Source organism: Myotis nattereri, assembly GCF_964212035.1.
Source record: "Myotis nattereri genome assembly, chromosome: 4".
Taxonomy (NCBI): Eukaryota; Metazoa; Chordata; class Mammalia; order Chiroptera; family Vespertilionidae; genus Myotis; species Myotis nattereri.
This window is the reverse complement of record NC_138079.1, coordinates 103,432,967-103,456,917: the sequence shown is the minus strand read 5'-3', so window position 1 is coordinate 103,456,917 and position 23,951 is coordinate 103,432,967. Positions and strand designations below refer to the sequence as shown.

General features: G+C 52.5%; 2 protein-coding genes across 3 annotated transcripts in view; one reads left to right on the top strand and one right to left on the bottom strand.

The window, feature by feature from the left end:
- The first annotated feature begins 37 nt into the window (after positions 1-37).
- PDIA2 (protein disulfide isomerase family A member 2) lies at positions 38-3,531 on the top strand. Its single transcript, XM_081088624.1, has 11 exons — positions 38-251; positions 833-1,039; positions 1,110-1,243; positions 1,323-1,460; positions 1,531-1,647; positions 1,740-1,865; positions 1,936-2,133; positions 2,227-2,347; positions 2,428-2,609; positions 3,187-3,297; positions 3,409-3,531. Exons 1-11 carry the CDS (start codon positions 53-55, stop codon positions 3,451-3,453), a joined length of 1,578 nt encoding a protein of 525 aa, XP_080944750.1. The 5' UTR covers positions 38-52; the 3' UTR covers positions 3,454-3,531.
- Positions 3,532-3,886: 355 nt separating this feature from the next.
- Positions 3,887-23,951, bottom strand: part of AXIN1 (axin 1) — a 78,312-nt gene continuing 58,247 nt past the window's right edge. Inside the window, exons 4-10 of one of the 2 annotated variants that reach the window (XM_081089542.1) lie at positions 17,574-17,711; positions 12,834-13,363; positions 12,059-12,229; positions 9,827-10,072; positions 7,749-7,856; positions 5,956-6,123; positions 3,887-4,778 (exon numbers count right to left, since the gene is read on the bottom strand). In XM_081089542.1, coding sequence (XP_080945668.1) covers positions 4,652-4,778; positions 5,956-6,123; positions 7,749-7,856; positions 9,827-10,072; positions 12,059-12,229; positions 12,834-13,363; positions 17,574-17,711 — 1,488 coding nt within the window. In that variant the 3' untranslated portion in view covers positions 3,887-4,651. The remainder of the gene's footprint in view (positions 4,779-5,955; positions 6,124-7,748; positions 7,857-9,826; positions 10,073-12,058; positions 12,230-12,833; positions 13,364-17,573; positions 17,712-23,951) is intronic. The other variant, XM_081089543.1, reaches the window with a different exon arrangement.

Here is a 23,951-nt window from a genome sequence, read left to right as displayed (position 1 = left end):
CTTGGCCCCCGGCCCCCTTATCTGCCCCCGCCCCGCGGGCCCCGGCACTGCCATGGACGGCCCGCTCCTGTCTGTGCTGCTGCTGCTGTTGCTAAGGGCCTGGAGCCTGGGGGGCCAGGGGCCGGAGCCAGGGGGTCCCTCGGAGGAGCCCGGGAAGGAGGAGGTTCCTGAGGAGGATGGGATCCTGGTGCTGAGCCACCGCACCCTGGGCCGGGCCCTGCAGGAGCACCCTGCCTTGCTGGTGGAGTTTTGTGAGTGCACAGGGTCAGCAGGGCTGGGGGACCCGCCGGTGTCACCCAGTGTGCTCAGCCCCCTGCCGCGCGGGGCTTATGCGCTTGGCTCATGCACTTGGCTCCATCTGAGGCAGAGCCTTGGGGCTGAGCTGGTCTGGGGGTCCAACTTGAGCAGGTGGGAGGGGAGGCACAGGTATAAGGGAGACCCTCAGTTAGACTGTGAAGAGCCAGATAAAGCTCACACCTTGCATATTCTCCTGTGGCTTTCTTACAACCCTTTACACATGTAAAAGCCCTTGAGCTGGCAGGCCTCAGTCAGCGGCATATGGCAGGGAGCATGGCCTCAGGGAGCAGCGATGGAAGATTCTTCTCCAACTCACTGTCTGGAAGGTGCTGGCCACTGCACTCCTGACCTGGGAGCTTTGAGTGGTCTGGCCTCTGGTGCTTGGGTTTAGTGTGGCTGAGTCAGGAGGGAGGTACACAGGACATGCTCCATGCTGGAGCTGACTGACCCCAAGTTTGCCAGCTCTGGCCAGGCGGGAGCAGGGGCTGTGACCAGGGCCATGGAGGCCAGGGACACTCATGGCCCTGTCCCCCAGATGCCCCGTGGTGTGGGCACTGCAAGGCGCTGGCCCCTGAGTACATCAAGGCAGCTGCCCTGCTGGCAGCAGAGTCAGCCCAAACCAGGCTGGCCAAGGTGGATGGGCCTTCAGAGCCAGAGCTGACCAAGGAGTTTGCTGTGACCGAGTACCCCACGCTCATGTTCTTCCGTGATGGGAACCGCACGAACCCGGAGGAGTATACTGGTACAGGGGCAGGCCTGTGTGCGGTGGTGTGGGCCAGGGGCTGGGCCCAGGCTGACGGGACTCTCCACAGGCCCCCGGGAAGCCGAGGGCATTGCTGAGTGGCTGCGGCGGCGGGTGGGGTCCAGCACCACACGCCTGGAGGATGAAGAGGGCGCCCAAGCATTGATAGATGCCCACGACGTAGTGGTCATCGGCTTCTTCCAGGTGAGCTAGTGGCACAGGGGCCAGGCCTTGGGAGCGGGGCCTGTGGCTCCAGATGGCCTCACAGACGTGGACCCCTTAGGACCTGCAGGATGAGGACGTGGCCACCTTCCTGGCTCTGGCCCAGGATGCTCTGGACATGACCTTTGGCCTCACTGATCGTCCGCAGCTTTTTCAGAAGTTTGGCCTCACCAAAGACACTGTGGTCCTTTTCAAGAAGGTGGGTCTCGGCCAAGGCGGGGGTTAGGGACAGGACTATGGCTCCTACTGACCCACCGGGTGTTGTCCAGTTCGACGAGGGGCGGGCAGACTTCCCAGTGGATGAGGAGCTGGGCCTGGACCAGGGTGATCTGTCCAGCTTCCTCCTCACGCACAGCATGCACCTGGTCACGGAGTTCAACAGCCAGGTGAGTTGGGCTGCAGGTACAGGAATGGGCACTGGGTGGAGTGGGAGGGTGACCACAGAGCCAGCTCCAATGAGCCCCGCCTACCCCTGCAGACGTCCCCCAAGATCTTTGCGGCCAGGATCCTCAACCATTTGCTGCTGTTCATCAACCAGACACTGGCCCCGCACCAGGAGCTGCTGGCAGGCTTTAGGGAGGCAGCTCCCCCATTCCGGGGGCAGGTACTGGCTGGGTGGGCTGAGGGGCGGGTGTGGGGGAGGCCAGTGCCCAGTGCATACTCCCTGTTGGCAGGTGCTGTTCGTGGTGGTGGACGTGAGTGCCAATAACAACCACGTGCTACAGTACTTCGGGCTCAAGGCAGAGGAGGCCCCCACCCTGCGCTTCATCAACATGGAGACCACCAAGAAGTACAAGCCTGCAGACAGGGGGCCGGTCACTGCAGCCTGGGTCACCACCTTCTGCCACTCAGTCCTCAGCGGCAAGGTCAAGGTCTGTGCTGGATGGCCCACCTAGGGTGTGGGGGTGGGAGCAGCAGCTCTCAGGAGAGATCCCCAACAAAGCACCTGGCCCGGTTCCCCCCAGCCCTATCTTCTGAGTCAAGAGGTCCCCCCTGACTGGGACCAGCATCCTGTCAAGACTCTTGTGGGCAAGAATTTCGAGCAGGTGGCTTTTGACGAAACCAAGAATGTGTTCATCAAGTTCTGTGAGTGTGGAGGGCAGGAGACAGTGGATAGGTGGGCAGTATGGGGTCCTGCTGGCTGTGCAAACATCCCCCTGTCCTAGATGCCCCGTGGTGTACCCACTGCAAGGAGATGGCACCAACCTGGGAGGCACTGGCCGAAAAGTACAGGGACCACGAAGACATCATCATTGCCGAGCTAGATGCCACGGCCAATGAACTGGAGGGCTTTGCTGTGCAGGGCTTTCCCACCCTCAAGTATTTTCCAGCAGGGCAGGGTCGGAAGGTGAGGTTGGACCCCATCTTCCTTGGTCTGATGTCTGAGTCCTTAGATGGAGATGGGGCAAGGCCTTAAGAGCAGTGGTTCTCAACCTTCCTAACGCCGCGGCCCTTTAATACAGTTCCTCATGTTGTGGTGACCCCCCAACCATAAAATTATTTTCGTTGCTACTTCATAACTGTAATTTTGCTACTGTTATGAATCGTCATGTAAATATCTGATATGCAGGATGTATTTTCATTGTTGCAAATTGAACATAATTAAAGCATAGTGATGAATCACAAAAACAACATGTAATTATATATGTGTTTTCCGATGGTCTTAGGCAACCCCTGTGAAAGGGTCGTTCGACCCCCAGGTTGAGAACCGCTGTCTTAGAGCGTGTGGCTTTAGTAGGTGCGCTCTGGGAGGGGTTGTGGTCTTAGAGTGCAAGGCCTACCTAGTATAGGGTGTGGCCTGGGGGCAGGAAAGGGTCTTGGGAGGGTGGGGCCTTAGCCAGTGGAGTCTACAGTGGGTGTGGTCTGGGCAGGGCATGATCTGGGAGGACATGGTGTATCCTCCAAACCCTCCTGTCCCTCCTCAGGTGATTGAATACAAAAGTGCCAGAGACCTGGAGACCTTCTCCAAGTTCCTGGACAACGGGGGCAAGTTACCCGAAGAGGAGCCCGCTGAGGAGCCCTCAGCTCCCTTCCCGGTGAGTGCCTATATTCCAAGGCTCCAGGCCTCGGACATGCCCTCGGATGGGTGGCGATGGGGCTGACTGGGCAAGGTTGGGCTAAGGGCACAGCTTCTGTGACCTTTCCAGGATACATTAGCCAACTCCACCGTGGATCTCAAGGAGGAGCTGTAGCCACCCCATCAGTGCAGGGGAGCCATCTCCTCGGTGCCTGGGAAATTGTGGGCATTGAATAAAGAGTTTTGGCCCTGGACTGTGTGTGGTTCCTGAGCATGGCTGGCCCCCATTTGACTTTGGCCAAATCGCAGCCTCCTGGGGTTCCATGTGGGATGGGGCCTAGCCCTTGCCCCCAGACCTCCTCGTGGATCCCTGGCTTAGGTGCTTCTAGATCCCCACATGGTGTTGCTGCCAACTTTGGCTCCACAAGACACCCCACTCCCAAGACCCTTGGTGCCAGTGTGACCTTGTTGCTGAGGCCTGATATGGGCTGCGCATAACCAGGCCAGGATAGAGGAGACGGGTCACATGTGCCGGAAACTGGGCTGAGGATGAGGCACCCGCTCACCAGGCCCCACTGACAGAAGATCCGTGCGCTCTATAGCCAGGGAAGGTTCAAAAACTGGTTTTATTTCATTATTATCCAAGTACCTTTAAAAGATCATTGTACAAGTCAGCGCATGAAAAATGGGCTCGGGGCAGCCCCCGCTAGCCCTAGCCTGAGAATGTACATATTTACATGGGCCCTTACGAAGGAAGAGCGGGACCCGCTGAGCCGGCGCTGTGGAAACTGAGGGTGGAGAGGGGGCACTGAGGCGCCCCATCGCCGGATCCACAGAGTGGCGGGCAAGAGACAGCTGTGTTGAAGGCACTCGGTGACATGTACAATTTAGAGGCCCCCAAGAAGCCCCTGAACCCCGGGCCTGAGCTGGCCCTGACCAGAGTAGGGCATGGTGGGCAATTTCTGGAGGGAGAAGCAGAGCCCTGGGGGGAGGCGCCAGAAGGTTGGCCCGTGGTTAGCAGCGGGGTTCCGCTGGGGAGGGTCAGCAAGGCGGCCCCACAGGGGGCTGCTCCCTGCTTGCTTGGGCGGACTCTCAGAGCAGTGCTGTGGAGGAGTGGACGGGGCCTTCCTCCTTGTTGGCAGCAGGACAGACACCTGTGGGACCACTCAACGGGACCCCTGCTCACCTGGACACAGATGGACCAAAGGGGTGGGTGGCTATAGGGCAGGCAGTCCCTGGCCTCACACGAGAAGCCGCGTGTTTGCATACGCATGAGAGCACCTGACATGGCACAGCCTTTCCGGGCTCTCAGTGTGGCCATCCCTGCCCCACCTGATGAGGGCGCTGCCTGGCGCAGAGGCCTGGCCCGCGGGTCAGTCCACCTTCTCCACTTTGCCAATGATCTTCTCCTCAAAGACGGGTAAGATGGCCTCGTCTTCCCGAACCTCTTCAAACACCACTCCACAGTCAAACTCGTCACTCACTTTCTTGAAGTAATATCTGGGGGACGGGGGTGAGAGGAGATGAGGGCCTGTCCACTCCTCCCCTGCCCACACCCCCACACCCTAGGGGCCTCCCGACTTCCTAGCGTGGTGGCCTCATGGTTCCACACATGCACAGCACTTTGTGGCCACATTCCAAATACATCACACAGGGCGTGCAAGCTGCTTCTGCCTGATGCCCATTTGCCAGAGAGCTGACAGTGAACAGTACAGTGACCACTTGTGGGGTCCTCTGCCCTGGCCTTTAGGATGCTATGGGGGAGACACAGGCAGGTTTGGGGTTTCTGTTTCCTAAGGTCTGAGCCTGTTATCTCCCATCTCCATCAGGGTGATGTGCAGAGGCCAGCAGAGCTTAAGCCCTCCTCTAGTGGCCACACCCTCTACCTCCAAAGGGCACTTTCTCACCACTCAGTAGACAGAGCAGCGATGGTGAACCTATGACACATGTGTCAGAGGTGACACGTGAACTCATTTTTGTGGTTGATTTTTCTTTGTTAAATGGCATTTAAATATATAAAATAAATATCAAAAATATAAATCTTTGTTTTACTATGGTTGCAAATATCAAAAAATTTCTGTATGTGACACGGCACCAGAGTTAAGTTAGGATTTTTCAAAATGCTGACACGCCGAGCTCAAAAGGTTCGCCATCACTGGGATAGAGGAAACCACCCACCCCAGGCCGCAGTGAGCTGACCCCATGTGGCCCTTCCTCCTACAGTGCTCACTCAGGAGCCTTCAGAGGCTAGTCTCAGGCTGGCAGGGCAGAGCAGCCCACGGCAGACCCTGGAAAGGGGGGTCCTGGATTCTGTGTCTAGTGAAAATGGGTTGAGTCAGAAGGCTGGAGAAAGGCTGACCCAGACTCAGACCGACATGGGGACAGGCAGACCACTGTGCTTGGGCCTGCTTCCCTGCTTTTAAGGCAAGGACTGTCCAGACCCCTCGGTTGACCTGGAGGCCTCAGTCACCTAAGGCTGGGAGTTGGGGCTGGGAGCCTTGAGGCCATCAACACCTCACACATCAAGGTGCTCCTGCCAACAGCTCAGGGCTGGTTAAGCAGGTAAGAGGGAAACAAGGACCAGATGGGATAAGAACAGGGTGGGAATAGGGCACCCAGCACACACTCTCCTGGACAGAGTACCTGTTTACCACAGACCACAGCCCTTAACTCTCACCTGTAGTTGCCTTTCTTGGTCAGCAGCTCCTTGAACTGGCCCAGGGTGACTGCACGGCCCCTCACCAGGGTCCGGTAGGGGATAGGTTCTCCACAGAAGTAGTAGGCCACAACGATGCTGTCACACAACTGGGCACTCCCACCTCCTGTCTTCTTCTGTGGTTTCGTCCTGGAGGCAGAAACACAGAGGTTACTGCTGAGCTCAGAGTCCCACAGGTCATCTCCCCAACAGGCCCCATGCTCCCCAGGAAACGATGGGGCAAGGCCTGCAGGAGTGAGCTGCCACACACTCAGAAATGTCATGCATCCAGAGGCCCCAATGCTCACCCCACCCATACAGTTGCATCCAGCCCCAACCCTATGCACAAAGAGACAGCGTGGAATCCAGCTCATCCCCCCCTCCCTGCCTGCCCCACGTCTCCATATTGCCTCAGCTCACTTGCCACCCTCCTCCACCACCGGGAAGCTCCTGGCCTCACTGTGGCCTGGACTGGCTAGTAGGCAGCACCCCTGACACAGACCACATGAAATGGGCCAGCAGGCTTCTCAGGGCTGGAGTCCACAATAAATCCTTCTACCTGCTTCTTAAGGTGGCCAGGCCACTAGAACCAATGTAGCCCCTGCCTCTAGGCTGGACTACACGGCTTGTACCCCAGATAAAGCCTACTGCTCCCAAATGAAAAAACATCTGAAGGCCAGGAATTGGACAAACAATTGTTTTGGGTCTTGAAATGGACCTGTCCCATGGCAGAGAGCTTGTCCAAAGACCAGAGGCAGCAGCCAGCCAGATTTCCAAAGAGGGGTGTGAGGCCAGCACCATCTCCCACTCAGGCTGGGGTAGGGCCCTCACCCTGACGGGTCCTGAGCAGCCATTCTGTGTTTGGGACAGGTAGCACTTCCTCTGTCCCCCAGCACCCCTTGTCCTTGTGACTGCTCTGCAGTTGCCCAGGTACACATGGGCACAGTTCTTGGCTCTTGCCAGCTGGGCGTGATGAGAAGCCTCCTGAACCAGTGTCATGCCAGGAAGGCCACCTTAACTCACAGTGGGCTCTTCTCTCCATGGGGACCCTCCCCTTCCTGGTGCTCCTGGGCACACACCATGGAGTCACTTCATCTGTGTGGTTATCCACCACTCGAGCCACACTCCATGGCGCTTGCTTTCCTTCCCATAGTCCTGAAACCTCAAACCCAGCCTGTTCTGGGAGCCTGCCTCGGGGTCTTGTGTGGACCCATTCTCTACAGAAAGGAGACAGATTCCTGCTCTTCCAGGGGCCACCCCGAGGAGTGAGCTGGTGGGGCCAATCAGAGCTGGCTGGCATTGTCTGGGGTAAGCTTGGTGAGGACTTTGGTGGAGGGCTTCCTTCTGCTCTATCTTGAGCAGAAGTGCAAGGATAGGGCAGCCAGCACTGTCTGCATGTTGCCTGTAGCTTCCTAGCGCCCACCCTACTCTATGCGTACCTGGGGAGCAGATACATCCCACCTGAGAACCCAGGCTCGCTGTGCACACAGCACCTGGACATGCACCACAGGTGCAACCCTGACCCTAAGTCCTGAGTCCTGGCTGGGTGACATATGGGACCTCCTCTCTAACCAGTTGGTCATTTGTCACCACGTGGATGGTCAGTGTTCCGTTTGACAGAGACAGGAAGGAAAGGCCTGTGAGCAGCTTGCAGCCCCAGCTCTTCCAGTGCAGTGCCCGGGCTCCCGCCCTGGGAAACAGCTGCTGCTCCAGTCCCTGGCCCACAGCACAGGCTGGATGAGCAGTACAAGAGGACCCGCAGGGGACGCACGTACTCTGTCTCGGAGAGCTCCGTGTCGGACACTGCTGGCACCACGCTCAGCACGGGCGTGCACACCGGCCTGACGCAAGAGCGCCCCCGCTGGATGACCTCCTGCACATACCTAGGGAACAACCGCGTCAGTGAGCCACATAGGCCTGGGGCAGGGCCTCCACACTCCGCGGTGACAACAGAGTGACAGACAGCAGGCGGAGCATGTGCTCCCCAAGAGGTTCAATTACCACCACGCAAAGCTTCCACCACGTGAGTCAGGCAAACCCCTTCCTGGGTGGTGAAGCTGTCAGGATCAGTCAAGAAACAGATGCTGCCTTCATCATTCAGATTTCCCACATTCCTCATTTGTGGTCAGAGCGCTTGGGCTCCCTGGAATATACTTTGGGGAACCCCTCATCTGAGGTACTAGGATCCTGTCATTTCATCCACACTGAGAGGACCTGCCTCTGGCCTCTTTCCTGAGGGCGCAGTTCTTCCTACTTGGCCCCCTGACATGGGCCTGGGTCCTGGAGCATGGTCACTGCTCCATCCGAAGCAGCCAGAATCCTGTTCTGGGTCTCACTGGCCAGCAGCTCCTCTCCAAGTGGCCATCCACCCTGGGCATGTGCTGTGCAACACTAACAGTAATTTCTGCTCTGACTGATCTGGGTGGGGGTCACCCCACGAGGAGCTGAGGAAGGCCTAGAACCCCACTGCCACATCCAGACCTCTGCTCTGTGGCATTTACAAAAGGCTCACATGCCCTGGACCAAACACACCTGGAGATGCCAGAGCCACTGGCTGCAACCCCGCAGGCGGCTCACCCCCCAAAACACGAATCACAGAATGGTTCCACTAGCTACAGAAAGACCATGGTGTTCTGAGGAGCTGACTAGGTGCTGGTAAGGAGAGCTCCGTGTCAAGAGGGGACGAGAGCCCTGCCTCCTGGAGATCGCAGCAGAAATGATGTCCCAGGAAGCCCCCGGCAACAGGAGGAATTCGAGCCCTCCCGCCCCAGCCTCTCCCTAGGCTGCCCTCTGTTGCTCTGCCTGCCTCCAGGTCACAGGGGTCCTGCACAGAGCCAGCTGGCTCTATGTTGACTGAACAAGATCACAGAGTAAAACAGTTGGCTGTAAAAAACATGGTCACCTTCAACCACCCGGGGACACCTTCAGGCTTCCATCTGTGCCTGATGAGATGGACGCTAGGGAGAGTCTGCACCCAACACCAGCTTCCCCAGAGCAGCATAGCCCCCCCGACAGTGAGGCCCATGGGAGGCAGAGTCAGGAACCGGATGACTGAAGAGTGGGCAAGGGGAACCAGTCACATCTGAGGAAACAGTGGCCGTGATGCCAGGCCCTGGTGAAAGCTACAGATTCCAGGCACCTCAGGAACCATTATCGCCTAGAGATTCCAATGAGCCAGCATGTCTGCGAAAAGTGACCTCAAGGCCCAGCTGAAAAGGTCAGGGAAGCCACACTCCTGCCTGGAGAGATTTGTCACCCAGAAGGGGTGGTTCCCCTCTTCTGGAAGAGAGAACAGGGCCTAGCCTAAGGCCATAGAGGCAGCAGGTTGAGCCACTCTGCCCTGAAAGCCAAGAGGGCACAGTGAGGAGTGGCTGTGGGGCCTGGGGTCTCTCCAGAAGAGATTTATACTGACACATATTTTAGCACTGTTTACTGCTCTACCTGCAAATGGCATGGGTGAAGGCTCCTGAAGAGAGGCAGCCAGGACCTACTGGGACCAACACCCCTGAGCCTGAGCATGCATATAGCCAGTGGTGACCTGTGTGACCTCCAGCAGTTCCATGCCACTAAGGGGACCCCATGGCCTCCCACAAAGTCCCAGGGTGAGTGCAAGCACAGGAGGCGTGATCAGGGGACAGACATCCTCTCCTCCCCAGGACAGTGCAATGACCATCTGCCTCCAGCAGGGCCGTGTGGAAGAAATTGAAAGGAAAAACCCAGTACTGCTGGTGGGCACCCAGTGTGGCTCTATGTATGGACCTCAGGCCTCAGGGAGCTCCACCCCAAAGCACAGCCACGGCACCTGGAGGGGCCCTGAAAGGTTCAAGCCCTGCTCTCCTTGATGGTCCTGTACCTCTGCTTTGAGGGCAACTTGCTGGCTCTCTTCTCTTCTTCCTCCAGACGCCTGCGGGCCTCCTCCAGCTGGGTCAGGGGGTTGGGGGCCGGGTTGGGTGGCATTGTGGGGTCTTGAATGAAGAGATGAGAGGGCTGGACAGAATTCCGAAGCTGAGCGCTGACCCAAGGGTGCACAGCCCCAGGACGCTCAATGGACAAGGGCCTGGAGCTCTCGTGAATCTGCTGCTTCTTCGCCCCAGAAGACCTTTGAGAGTCAGAGAACAGATGGGGCAGAACGTGAAACTTCGGGCCCTAGACAGGCATCTGGAGCTGGGCAGGAGCCAGCAGCATAGGCCGAGCTTGGCAATGATCCCGGGATGCCTGGGTCAGGAATCCCCCTGTGACACTGGTCATGGAAGCCAGGTGAAGCAATTTCCTCCTATACTACATGACACAAACATTCCTTTCTTGCACACTTCTTTTTTTGTAACTCATTTTTAATACCTTTATTGAATATATAAATCAATTCTATACAAAGACTTTTTATAAAAGATGTTTTGGTATTTAATGTTCTTTGTGAAAAACCTGAAATATGTAGGAAAGTCAAAGAAAAAAATATTAATAATCCATAATTTAGAAATAGCCACTCAGAATATTGATCTATTTCCTTCCCAATTAAAAAATACTGAACACACTTGGCATAATTCTAAACATAATTTTCTCTCTCGATGTGGTATCATGCCTTCTCTTCGCTGTTTAACATGGAGAATGTGCTGTACACCTGTGCAGCACACCGTCGCTCCACCACTTGATGGGATTCCAGGGAAAACATCAGCTTCTTGCAGCTACAGCTCGAAAGGGGGATCTCCAGGAGCAAAGATGAGGGAACCCAAGATGGCCCCCTTTGAAGTGGGCTGGCCCAATGCTCTCAGGACACCAGAACTGCCCAAAGAAAGACACCCCGGGGAGGTGGGCTCCTCCTCCTAAAACCCCCACAAGGCTGGCCACAGGGAGACCTCTGCCCACCTCTCGCCCTCACCACTCTCCACTTCCCAACCTCCCACACCCCCATCTTCTCAACCCGTTTAACTCCCTACCCCTCACTTCCCATCTCCTACCCCTTCCTCCTTGCCCGCCACGCCCCCGCCCACCTGCCTATGTGAGAGCAATGAAGACAGAAGCCTCCTGGTCCCGACTCCCGGGAGGCCAGAGGGCCTGGGGGGGCACTGAAGGCCCTAATTTCCAACAGCCCATCTGACTGACGGCAGGAGCCTCTGGGACCTGGGAGGCTACTTCTAGACGTACCTCTTAACTCTTCAGCCACAGAAATCCTTCTTTTGGGGTGGGAGGGCTGGCCGGGACAGACCCGTAAGAGAGAAATTCAGAGAAGCTGAGAATCGAACCCACTCCAACCAGAGCAGGAGCGGGGCTCCTGGAGAGGCCCCCTCACGAGGACAGGCTTTGTGGCTGTAACGGGGTCTGGACACTGGTGGGGGGGCTCATTCCCAAGGTCGGGCTCACCTGCCTCACACGTATATTCAGTCCTCCCTAACGATGGCCAAAAAATGCTGAGGGTCAGGGAAATCTGAGATTGAGGAACGAGGGGCTGGCCCACCCACTGAAGGACAGATGCTGTCAGCTCCAGGCCCAGGGCCCCTGGGCGTCACCCACCTCTGGCCTAGGCCCATCTAAGCCAGCCCTGGGCGCCTTAGGATGGACTAGCCCAGTGGGATAATCTAGAGCTCAGAGGGACGCACACTAAACAAGAACCTTCTCCCACCCACTGCTGAGGGTATGATCAGGTGTAAACACAGGCTTCTGCTGAAGCCCGGCTGGAGTAAGGGTCAGGTACCTGCCTCACTGCCGCGATGCCTTAGGTCATTCTCATGTGGAGATGTCATGTGTGAGAGCAGCTATGTGACAGCAGGCCCCCTCCTCAGTGTGGGGCAGCAGTGAGAGGCACGGTGACTTTAGACTGACCTCACCTCACCAGTGGGCACTCCTGCCCAGGACACTGAAGCTGCATCCGGGACCCCACCCCATCACAGGTCCACACAGGGCAGACGTCAACGCGCTTGTGCTTTGACAGCTCGAACCGGATCCCTTTGAATAACTGCTTCCATTGTACATGTTTTTCAGTAAGACAGTGGGTGGGGCTATGCCACTCTGGACACTGGTAAAGCAGCTCTGGAGGTCGCCAGCCAGTTTGCATGTCTGTGCCCACCCCCCCAGGACACAAGGTGCTGCTTACCCGTGGCCAGCCTTCCTGTGCCTGCTGATCTCCTTCTCCCCCTCAATGATCCACTGCATGATCTTCTGGTTCTTCTCTGCGTCCTCTGAGGGGCCTGGCACCTCAGTACTGGCACTCTTCCCTGACTCAGTCTTCTTGGCATTTCTTTTGGAGGTTGTGCCGGCCTTCCCACTGCAAAAGCAAGACCTGGGCGTCACCCACTGAGTTTACTTACCTCTGCTCCAACCCTGTATGGCTCCCTGAACATAAAGCCTCAACCAAGTGGCATGTTCTAGCAGCCCCTGCCCCAGCTATGGGGCCACTGGGGTTTGTTTCAGGTGACGCCATGGCAAGAAGTGAAGGAAGGCTGCATCGGCTGGGAGAGCTGGAGCCAAAGATCAGCAATAGCACTTGCCTGTGTCCTCCCAGCCCGGGTCACCTGCCTGGTGGAGACATCTAGGGCCCGGCCACTCCTCCTCATGCAGACACCTCACTCTAAAATGGATCTTTATCTAACCACACTTCACAGCTGGAGCCTCGGCTGGACCAACACCCCAGGCAGAACATGGTGTCTACCTCTACCTGGCACCTGAGCGCTTGGCCATGACACGCCTGCAAGTCTCTGCAGCTGACCTTGGTTTAAAGACTTTTAAAGGAGAATTCTAGTCCAGAAAATCAGAACAGAATCCATAGGAGCCAGTCTCTCATGGCAACCCCTTTCTCCCTGGGAAGCCCACGGACAAAGAATCCAAGGCCCCCATCTCAAAGCATGGCTCTGGCCACCCCAGACACTCACCTGTAGGCCAGGCTGTCGTTGGCATTGGGGGTGGTGCCCACACTCTCTAAGTGGCTTCGGGTCTTGGCTGTGTGACTGTGCAGCTCCGGGCCCCATGCAAAGCTGCTCTGGACCCGGCGGATGGCCTCGGCCTCAGCCTGCTCCTTGGGCCTGGCCACACCATGGTGGCTGTGGTGGTGGCTGTGCCTATGGAGATGCAGGCCAGCCGCTTCTAGCTTTGCCCCCAATTTGGGCACGTGCTTACTGTGCCCCAAGGTCGTACCCCCCAGCACTCCCGACATCTTGGGCACGTGTCCGCTGTCAGGGGAGCGGTGGCCAGGCCCGGGCGACTGGCAGCCTGGAGTCCTCATAACCCGCTGCACATGCTCATCCAGGATGCTCTCGGGGTTCTCCTCATGGGCATCCCGCAGCCCTGTGCAGCCTACGTCCGTGTAGCGGGGTGGGAAGCTGTGCCAGGCTGGGGCCAAAGGCAGCTTATGACTGGCGCCCGGGGGGGCAGAGGGCACATCGCCATCCTCCCCTTCTTCCTCCTGTAGGGACAAGGTCGCATGTCACCTCTCAGCACCTGCTGCACCAAGGAAACCTCCCACTTTGGGAAATAAACAAGTAACAACCACCAAAACAATCCCCAACCATAAAGCCTGTCCGTGCCGTGTCCTGGGGGTCAGGAGCCCTGAGCCCAGGATGAGGCAAGGGCCACGGGAGGTGCCAGACTTCCAAGCGACTTTTCTGTCCTTGCTGATTCCTGAACAAACTCAGCCAGGCTCTCAGCAGGCTATGCTGCAGGACGGGGGCAGACGGGATGACAGGGAGCTGTGCTCACGCACCAGTGTGCAAGGGCGTGCAACTGGAACACACCAATGATTCAGGGAACACACCACCACTGCCGCTCCAGGCCGCAGAGCAACCTTCGCACTGGTTTAGTTTTCTTTTATGCTTCTCAAGAAAGATTTTTGTTTTCTTTCAGTGAAATTTTCCTATTCCTCAATTCATACTGCCATATTTTCAAAGGCCTTTGTACAAAAGAGCTCTTGTTTTTTATCTTGCTATGTGTTTGACAAATTCTCACATTAACTAACTTTTATTCAATTCTCTAAAAGTTAATATAACCAATACTGTAACAGAAGCATTTTATCACCTTAATTTCAAAAGATACATATCATATTTATTTTCTCATTTTATTAAATTGTCCAAACCAGAATAATGTTCAGTAAATTTGGTAATAATTGAAAAGAAAGTGGAACTAAGCTAAACCTGTACTTTAATATAAAAAGATCTCCAAAAGTTTACCACAAAATTTCACACTAATGTTAAGTATCTAAATGTCATTAGAACGGGCTCAGGTTAGAATGGCATTGCAGAGGACAAAGTACAAAAGAAGGGACCTAACAGATAGAGGGTGAATGCATCCCCTCCTGGGTACAGCTTGGAGCCACCTCAGCAGAGACTTGGACCCCTGGGCTCCCATCCCGTGTCCCCATCCCAATCCCTTTGCTTTGCAGGGCTAAAGGACCAGGAGACTTTTTACTGGGGGTCTTCCCAGGGCACTGAAAGTTATTAAAGCCATTTATCCCTTAAAGTAGCAGCAAGCAAGAGGAAACCTCCGAATTCCTGAGAGGTGAGGGGGTGCAAACCTTCAGCTGAGATCCAATTTTTCTTAGTAGTTCTGCATATGTAAGAATTCAATTTTACAGTTTGGAAATGTAACAGATTTACCTAACTGTTCAGATAATAGTTTTCATTTTCTTCTTTGCTTTTCTTTTCAAAATTTTATAATAAAAGTTATTTAAAAATTGTGTACTTATCCCTTTAAAAAAAAAGGACTGTTATTTATAGCATGATTTATTTAGATTACAGATTGCACATGATAACAGAGACTGAACTGACAGCTGCTGGGCAGTGTGCCACAACCGAGGACTAAGGGACACCTGTGGGAGCAAACTTGCTGGAGCAGCTTCGGGCCAGAGCACATGACCTAGAGTCCGTGCACCCATTTCTGAAGGCCACTGCAGGCCACTGCATGTAGTAAGCCCACCTGAGCTTGAGGCCAGGTGCCTGCTGATTAGCTCCTAAACTGACAATGGAGACATACAAAGGGCTGTTCATTTGAACATTTCTGTTAAAGAACACCACTGGGTGTTGGCAGCTGGGTCCAACCCCTGTCCTGAGAGCTGGTAGTGGCTCCAGACACAGCCGCCTTGCACCTGCCAGGGACACCACAGAGAAAAAAACATCTGAGTCAGACATCAGAAAAACACACAGAACACCCACAGCCACAGCTGCCTTCACAATGTCTCGCCCAAAAGGTTGACCTGCCGGGACCACGAACACACACAGCCACTGAGCCAAAACTAAAAACTTGACAAAACAATTATAATAACTCAATCATATAGTAAAAAGGTGGTGAATTCTTCCTTTCTGAGATTCCATTTAAGAAACATTACACACATTATTTAATGAGCACATTTGTTTTAAGAGTTGTTAACTATGACATGTTCAGGGGACCCCTCACACAAAGAGCTGGTGCCCATTGAAACACTGTGCTAAACAAATGAAGACACCAGCTTTGTCACAACATGCAATTCGGGATTTACCTCCTGCTAAAATATTCCATATTTCATAGTGACTCTGTTCCCTGCATTTATTTGTTCAGAGAAGGCTATTAAAATGCTGAAACTATGCTCCTAACTATTCCTTCAACTACTCAATAAGGCTCTGATGGGCACTGAGAAAGAGCTGGCCTCAGTGAGTGCACACTAGGTGTCCCTGGCTCCCATCAGACGGCCTCTCCCTGACCGGCTCCTGAGAGCCTCTCCCTCTAGGTCAAAGAAGTCTCACCCTCGCCTTCACACGAGAACCCAGCATGGCGGGTGCCCTGTTGAGTGACCTTGGACAGTTCACTGAATTGTGGGAACTGTGGGGAGGATAGCTGGCACCTGCTCTGCCAGAGTGAGGGTCACCCAATCACCATGAGGGGAGGAGGAAAGGATGCTGGTAAGAAAAATTTACTTGTGTAGGTGCATGAGCGCTTAAAAATACTTCCATGCACATTCCTTCCTAGAAATCACCACTGTTACTCTCAGGTTTGCCTTCCTGGTACCATGTTCATATCAGAACATGAATCTCAGGTTCTGCTATGCTATTTGAAATCTACCTGATGTCTTGATGTGGGGAAAGATGGGAGGAGCCATGCCCTTTGGTTGGAAGCTGAGCGTCATGTAAAGGCGCTCCGGAACCCAGGATCATAGCTGCAAGGCACAGCCAGCAGGATTCCCTACGTGCAGTGACCATCTGCTCTGTCCCACGTCTACCCTTATGGCAGTGTATCCAGCTTCAGGGGCACAGAACTCATCTGGGGACATGTAAAGTGAGAGAGCAAGCCCCTCCCAAGGGGTTCTGATGGGGTCTGAGGAGGGCTCATGTACTGTATTTTAAATAGGGATATTAGGTGATCGGGTAGAGAAATAATTCCTTCAAGAAACATCACATTTTTGAGTTTCAGGTATTGAGCAGGAAATATTTAGAAAAGAATGGAAGACAACCACTTACTTGGTGGTGACCATTTACCTCCAGCAGGTAATTCCTACCTGCTAAGAGAAAAGCAAAAGCCTGTCTACCAGCGACATGGAGGCTCATGGAATTCAGGAGGGACTGGGTTCAGTGAATAAAGTTCAACAAGCTAGGAAGTGCAAGGTGCATAGGGAAGGCCTCACTCCAGGGGCACACCGGTTACTGATGTCCCAGCACTGACGCCCTTGAATGTGTATGGAAATGAATCTTATAGAATGACACCCGGGACAACAAAAGCAAGGTATCTCTTCAGCAGTTATGGGCAGAAAGGCATTTAAGCAATGAATTACAAATATTAAATTCTTAGCATTCAACACTTCATCAAGTGAGGCTACAGGTCAGTAGACAAAATAAACAGAAGCCTACATCCAAACCTAAGCCATTCTATGCTCTGAGGTGACAAGTGGGAGCTGTGGGCCCTCCTGCCACAGGCATGCTCTGCTCTGCACAGACGCATGTGGCCCAGGACACAGAGGTGCTTGTGAGGGGCCTCCATCCACCAGCACTCAAGGGAAATTTCAGCTCCACATGCCAAGGGGGCCTGTGGGGTGTTGGAGACATGGCCAGCAAGGCACGCGTGCTCATGCATGGGTCAGGTGTCTGGCATGGAGGGCCTTGGTAGAGGGGAATGAGCCTGAGGCACCAAGAGGGCAGCAGGAAGGAAACTGGTCCTGGGGTGAAAGGAGAAGCTGGTTAGTCCGCACTTTGGACATGTCCTGTGCCAAATCTCCCTGAGCTGAGCTGGTGTTGCCTCTGTGTGGTGCCTACTTTGGGGACGACAGCTGAGAGTTGCCTTGGCCTCCCTCTTAACTCTCTTCCCACAAGCAGGTGGAAAAAAATACCCCCAACCCTGGCAACCAAGGCCACAGCTGACACCTGCTGGTCGCTCCCCAGGCCCACATTCAGGGCCCAGCCATAAGGACCTCTTCCCAGGGAGAAAGCCCAGGCTGGGAACAAGGGGTGGGGGCTTTAGAGGGGGTAGATGTCGTAGGAAAGCGTGCCTTGGCTAACCATCAGGCCAGGTCAAAGCATGTCAGGAGCCAGTGTGCAGTCAAGTGGGGGGAAGGGGGCTCTGGGAAAACCTGGAGGGGGCCCCTCAGGGCCTGAAGCTGTAATAAAATAACCTGGAAACCACGATCTGCGTGGCCTCCCTGACTGAAGCCTACTCACCATCCGCACCCGCTTCAGCCGCTCCTCTAGCTTCTCCTCTGCCTCCCGAGTCCGCTGAACAGCCTCCAGGCGGTGGATGAGCTCCGCAGCGAACTTCTGGGGCTCCACGCGAATTTCCTTTGGTATTCGGTAAGTACGCTGCAAGGAGACACTGCTCATTAGTCGGCCAGGAACAGCTTTGAACTACTGTTCTCTGCGCCAAGGTGGCATTCAAGCACTTTTGGGGTGGGAGAAGATAATGTTAAATCTGAATTTTATTTTCAAGTGAGTGTTTATTTTCCCCCCTTTTACCTGGGAATTAATCTCCTCACTGCCCCCTATTCTTGTCAGACTAAATCCCTCCTTCACCCAGGCCCCGATCCAGGGCTGAGAATGGAGCACCGCCTCCCGCGGTCAAAGAGTCAGAGACACTGAGCAGGGCAGAACTTGGTCTCCTGGGTCAGGTCAGCAGGGCAGTGCTCAGCAAGGGCCTGTGAGTGTGCCCTGCACAGAGGGCCTTCAAGCCGGACCCAAATAGGCCTCCTAAAATCACTGGCCCGGAGCTGCAAAGACCACAGAGGAGCGAGAGGCAGGAGATGCAGCCCACAGGCAGGACCCATCTGCTCCCTGCAGTGACCACCCTGCACACCAGAGGGCAGCAGCCTCTGGTGCTTAGATGTACGTGGATCAGGCTGTTGCAGGGTTGGGAAACATAAAATTCATGGTATAGGAAAAAAATCAGGGGGAAAGGCAGGACTATGAAGGACTTCCCTTTTCAAGGAATATAATTCTGCAATGTATTTTATAGTGATGCACTGTATAGCTTTTTTGGGGGGAGGGGGTAGCTTTATTTTGAAGTAATGTCAAATTTAAAACAGTTGCAGGAATAGCACAAGGGCTTCTGTCCCAGATTCCCTGACTGCTGACCTTTCTCTCACACTGTCATTCTCATACACACTTCTCTGAGCCAGTCAAGAACAAATTGCACATATGATGCCTGTCTACTCTTAAACACTTTAGAGTGTATTTAACATTAACCCAGGACATTCTTATACCTACAATAGGTCAATTATTTAAAAAAGCAAAAAGAAAAAAAGAACCCTGATATAATACTGTAACCTACCTAGCACATCTTATTCCAATTTCACCAGCTGTCCCAATATCCTTAACAAAACATGTTATAAAAATCTAAATCACTGCCCTGGCCAGTTTTTCTCAGTAACTGGTTAGAGCGTCGGCCCAAGGACTGAAGGGCTGTGGGTTCGATTCCCAGTCAAGGGCACATACCTCAGTTGCAGGCTCGATTCCCACCCTGAGTTGGGGTGTGAGCAGAAGCAACCAATCAATGTGTCTCTTTCATATCCATCTCTCCCTCTCACCCTCTTCCCCCAATCCTCCCTCCCTTCCATTTTCTTTAAAAAAATCAAAGGAAGCCCTCGGTGGTTTGGCTCAGTGGATAGAGCATTGGCCTATCGACGGAAAGGTCCCAGGTTCGATTCTGGTCAAGGGCACACACCTGGGTTGTGGGCTCGATCCCCAGTGGGGGGTGTGCAGGAAGCAGCTGATCAATGATTCTCTCTCATCATCGATGTTTCTCTCTCTCCCTTTCCCTTCCTCTCTGAAATCAATAAAAATATATTTTTTAAAAATCAAGGGAAAAAATATCGAGTGAGGATTAAAAAAAAATCTAAGCCACCAAGATATAAGTGAGGGAGGACCGAGGAGGAGGAAGGTCTGGAGAGGCCTCAGATAATGCAGGAGGACAGGTGGAAGAAAGAGGTGGCCTGGGCACAGGGTGGTACAGGATTTCTGACCTCTGTGGGTGGACAGTGGCTATTTAGAACCCTGGCCTTCAGACGTGGAACATGGCAAAGAGAAAAGACTCATGGTGAAAGCTCTGGGAATAGTTCTCGGTTAGGTCAGAGAGAGCCCAGGATCGGATACATATGATGAGACAATGGACTTCCCCTGGAATTTCTCACAGATCAGTGTGCCAGACACAGATACAGGCTTCTCCCTGAATCCACGACTTCCACACAGATACTGACTCATTCCTGAATACCTGGCTGACCCCCTGCAGCTGAAACTTCCTCAACTGAATACCTCAGCTCATGTCCCTGCCCCTCACCCAACCTCAGTATAAAAAAAACGCCCCCCTCCCTGTTGGCGTGAATCCACTGCCCTGTCCTTGGGGTACGTGGGTCTCCGCGAGACGCAGAAATAAACTTTTTCCTTTCCTTTCTTTTCTAATTCACTGGACTCTCTCTTTCTTGCGCCACCTCCTGAGCCACCTAACCTAACATTTTCGACTTTGCATACCTGTTCCTCATCTGCAAAACAGGAGTAAAAACACCTAAAACCACAGAAACTTTTAAGATGATAAGAAAAATATGTGAAGGGCTCAGAAACAAATGTCCATGTGTAGGGCTGCTGCTGACCACAATGGATTCAGAGGCGGCCATATGTCGGAGACCATTTATTGTCTTCACTAGCTGAGAAGCGTAGAGACCCTAAAAGCTGGTGACCTTTGAAGCCCTAGCAAAGGTCGGAGCTGTGCACCACCCAGTTAATCTAGACACTGGTAGCTGAAGAATCCTCCCCACCTTAACTCATGTAAATCCTTGTTGATAAGATAGTCGGCCTATTATTGGAAATTGCCTACTGATGACCTAGTTTGTGTGTTACTGGAAATTCCCTACCTAGGGGCTATCCCAAGATCAATAAAAGCTTGGTGAGGCCTTAGCATCGGTGGAAGTCCTTCTCCTCGAATTGGACTTGCCCGCCTGACTCCCCAATATTTCCAAATTATCTCATGTCTCTTGTCTCTTTTCTTTCATCTGTGTGCGGCTCCGCTTTCAGATCCTGAACCCTGAACCACACGGGACCTGGAGGGGAAAACACACACATCTGGCGCCCGTCGGGAAATCTGGAAGTGAAGGTAAAAACCAAGGTTTCACCGGCAAGGTGAAGAACAAAGAATTCACCTTAAAGGTAGGAAGGTTCACCGTAAAATGGTAGGGGGATATTTCACCGCACACAGACGGCCACAATCAGCTACAGTAGTCCGGAGCTGTAGGCGGTGTGGGAATGTTTTTCCATACCAGGCTAAATTGGGCAGGATTCAGCTAAAAAAAAGTAGATTCGGCTTTAAAAAGTCGGAAACTTTATTATAGACTTTTGATTTGAATGCTTAAAGTGTTAAAAATTTTAGAAGGCAATCTCTTATAGTTTTTTTTTGCGTGTTATTATAGAACATAACCCTTGGTTTCTTGAAAAAGGTACGTTAGATCTTAAAAGTTGCCAAAAAGTTAGTCAGAACTTGAAGAAAAGGTCAGCAGAAAGAAAAAACTTATCTCAAAAAACTATTTTTCCATGGGGAACATAATATTGCGTTTGCTAGAGCCTCTTAGAGAGGCTGAGGAGGAGCCTCCTCGACTGGTTCCCTCCGCTCCTCCTAGAGAGAAGCAGGAAGAAAAATTGGAGAAATGTCCTTCACGGCCCTCTCCACCTTCACCTCCATGTCCTTATCCTGAAATGGCTAATTCATAGTTAATGGAATCACCTGTGCAAAAAGCCATCAGAGAAGGATTGAAGGACATACAGGTAGAAGAAAGGCTTGCTTTTCCAATCATGGAGACAGCCGACCCACAGCTCCCGAATCACATAATAAGACACCATGTAAAAATTGACTTTAAAATGATAAAGGCCTTACGTGAAAGTGTAGTTCAAAATGGTCCAACGGCTCCTTTTACAGGAGAAATTATGAATAATATTTCTGATGCATTCTTAATTCCTCATGATTGGTATTCTCTAGCTCGTGCAACTCTGGATGGAGGAGATTATTTACTATGGAAAGGAGAATTTCTGGAGAAATGCCAGGAGCAAGCCCATACAAACCGCGGGCTGAATGCTCAAATAACTTATGAAATGCGAGCAGGACTGGGACATTATAATGACGAACAAACCCAGTTAAATTATGAGCAACTAGCATATGAGCAAATTAGAGCTTGTGGAAGGAAAGCGTGGTGGGCTTTACCAGCAAAAGGGGACTCTGAGGGAGTTTTTAGTAAATGTTTACAGGGGCCTTTAGAATCATTTTCTGATTTTGTGGCTCGTCTCACTCGAGCAGTGAGACGACAAATTCAACATGAGATAGCAGGAGACATTTTAATTCAGCAATTAGCTTATGAAAACGCCAATGATGATTGTAAGAAATGCCTGATGCCTCTGAGAAAAGGTAGTACCATTACAGAAATGATTCGAGCATGTCAGAATGTGGGGTCAGGCACTTTTCAAGCGAATTTACTCGCTGCCGCTGTAACGGTAGAAAATAAAAGGTGTCATAACTGTGGAAAAACAGGACATTTTAGAAAAGAATGAAGGCACCTAAGAAGGACACAAGGAGGCGCTCTAGGGAAAGGCGCGAACTTCCCACCTCCTGAGCTGATCAACACAGATCTAACCTCTCTGTGTCCTAGGTGCCAGAAGGGCTACCATTGGGCCAGCCATTGTAAATTGAGATTCTACAAAAATAGGCGGCGTTAGATCAAAACACAGGGTATGGCCAACCGCAGGGAAACGGTCAGCGGGGCCACCCCCAGCCCCATCATTAAAAGGGGAGATCTCCCTGCAAAGCCCACAGTGGACTCTGATTGGGGCCACTCCAGGAAGCGCGGGTCTAGATCTTAACAGTACTATAGCGGTCACTTTGACCCCCGATATGGCTCGGCAAGCTGTTCCTACAGGAATCTGGGGACCTGTGCCACCGGGAACTTTAGGATTAATTTTAGGGAGGAGTGGAAACACTCTGAAAGGATTAACTGTTTTGCCTGGGGTCATAGATTCAGACTATGAGGGAGAGATTAAAGTAATATTAGAATGTAATCATATTATGCAAATTACTCCAGGACAAAGAATTGCTCAGATACTACTTTTACCTTATGTTCAGCAAGGCGAGGCTATAAACAGGAAAAGAGGAGCGCAAGGGTTTGGAAGCTCAGACATCTATTGGATTCAGGAAATTAGCAAAACCTGTCCTATGATTAATTTGAGAATAGAAGGAAAAATGTTTAAAGGCCTAGTAGACACTGGGGCGGATGTCAGCGTTATCAGCAAAGAATTCTGGCCTCCAAGTTGGTCCATGGTAGAAGCTATGACTCAATTAGGGGGGTAGGAGTTCCTGATAACACACAACATAGTGCTGCAGTCTTAAGGTGGCAAGATGAGGAAGGACAGACAGGATGGTTTCAGCCCTACACTGTCTCTGGAATTGCAGTCAATTTATGGGGCCGGGATGTCTTAGAAGGTTTACAAGCTTGTATTATTACCGGCAAAGGACAGCAGTTTATAACTCCGATGGGATATCAGACTGGTCAAGGCGTAGAAAACCCAGGAAGACCAGGATATCAACCTTTTTAGGAGTGGTCACTGCTCAGTCTCCTCGCCCCCATGCTGATCCTATTCAATGGAAAGATGATAAACCTGTATGGGTGGATCAGTGGCCATTAACCAAGGAGAAATGGTCATGCAGAGCCTTCCAATAGCCCTTGGAATACCCCTATATTTATTATATCTAAGGTGGCAGGGAAATGGCGATTGATACATGATCTTAAAGCAGTTAATGCTACTATGCATACTATGGGAGCTTTGCAACCTGGACGCCCAGCGCCTTCACAAATCCCTTTAAACTGGTCTCTCATAGTAGTAGATCTTAAGGATTGTTTTTTCACCATTCCCTTGGCACCTCAAGATAAACAAAGATTTGCCTTTTCAGTGCCATCTATTAATAATATAGAGCCCATGAGGAGATATCAGTGGAAAGTTTTGCCTCAAGGAATGGCCAATAGCCCTACCTTGTGCCAAAAATATGTGGCTCAAGCTGTTCAGCCTTTAAGGGACAGATATTCCCGATATTACATTATTCATTACATGGATGACTTGCTCTTAGCAAGTCCACGGGAAGAGCCGGCTTTGGAAATATTTTTCCAATTAGAAAAGGAGCTTCCTAAATGGGGTTTAAAAATTGCTCCAGAAAAGGTACAGAAAGAGACACCTTTTATTTTTATTTTTTAATATATTTTATTGATTTTTTACAGAGAGGAAGGGAGAGAGAGAGTTAGAAACATCGATCAGCTGCCTCCTGCACATCTCCCACTGGGGATATGCCGGCAACCCAGGTACATGCCCTTGACCGGAATCGAGCCCGGGACCTTTCAGTCCGCAGGCCGACGCTCTATCCACTGAGCCAAACCGGTTTTGGCATGAGACACCTTTTAAATATCTGGGAACTGTTAGGTCGGAGAGAGCCCAGGATCAGATACATGCAGACATGTGATGAGACAATGGACTCCCCCTGGAATTTCTCACAGATCAACGTGCCAGACACAGTTACCAGCTTCT

Coding starts and splice junctions, on each gene's coding strand:
- PDIA2 (XM_081088624.1), top strand. CDS start 53: ATGGACGGCCCGCTCCTGTCTGTGCTGCTGCTGCTGTTGCTAAGGGCC. Junction 1,040..1,109: donor GAACCCGGAGGAGTATACTG/GTACAGGGGCAG, acceptor GACTCTCCACAG/GCCCCCGGGAAGCCGAGGGC. Junction 1,244..1,322: donor TGGTCATCGGCTTCTTCCAG/GTGAGCTAGTGG, acceptor TGGACCCCTTAG/GACCTGCAGGATGAGGACGT.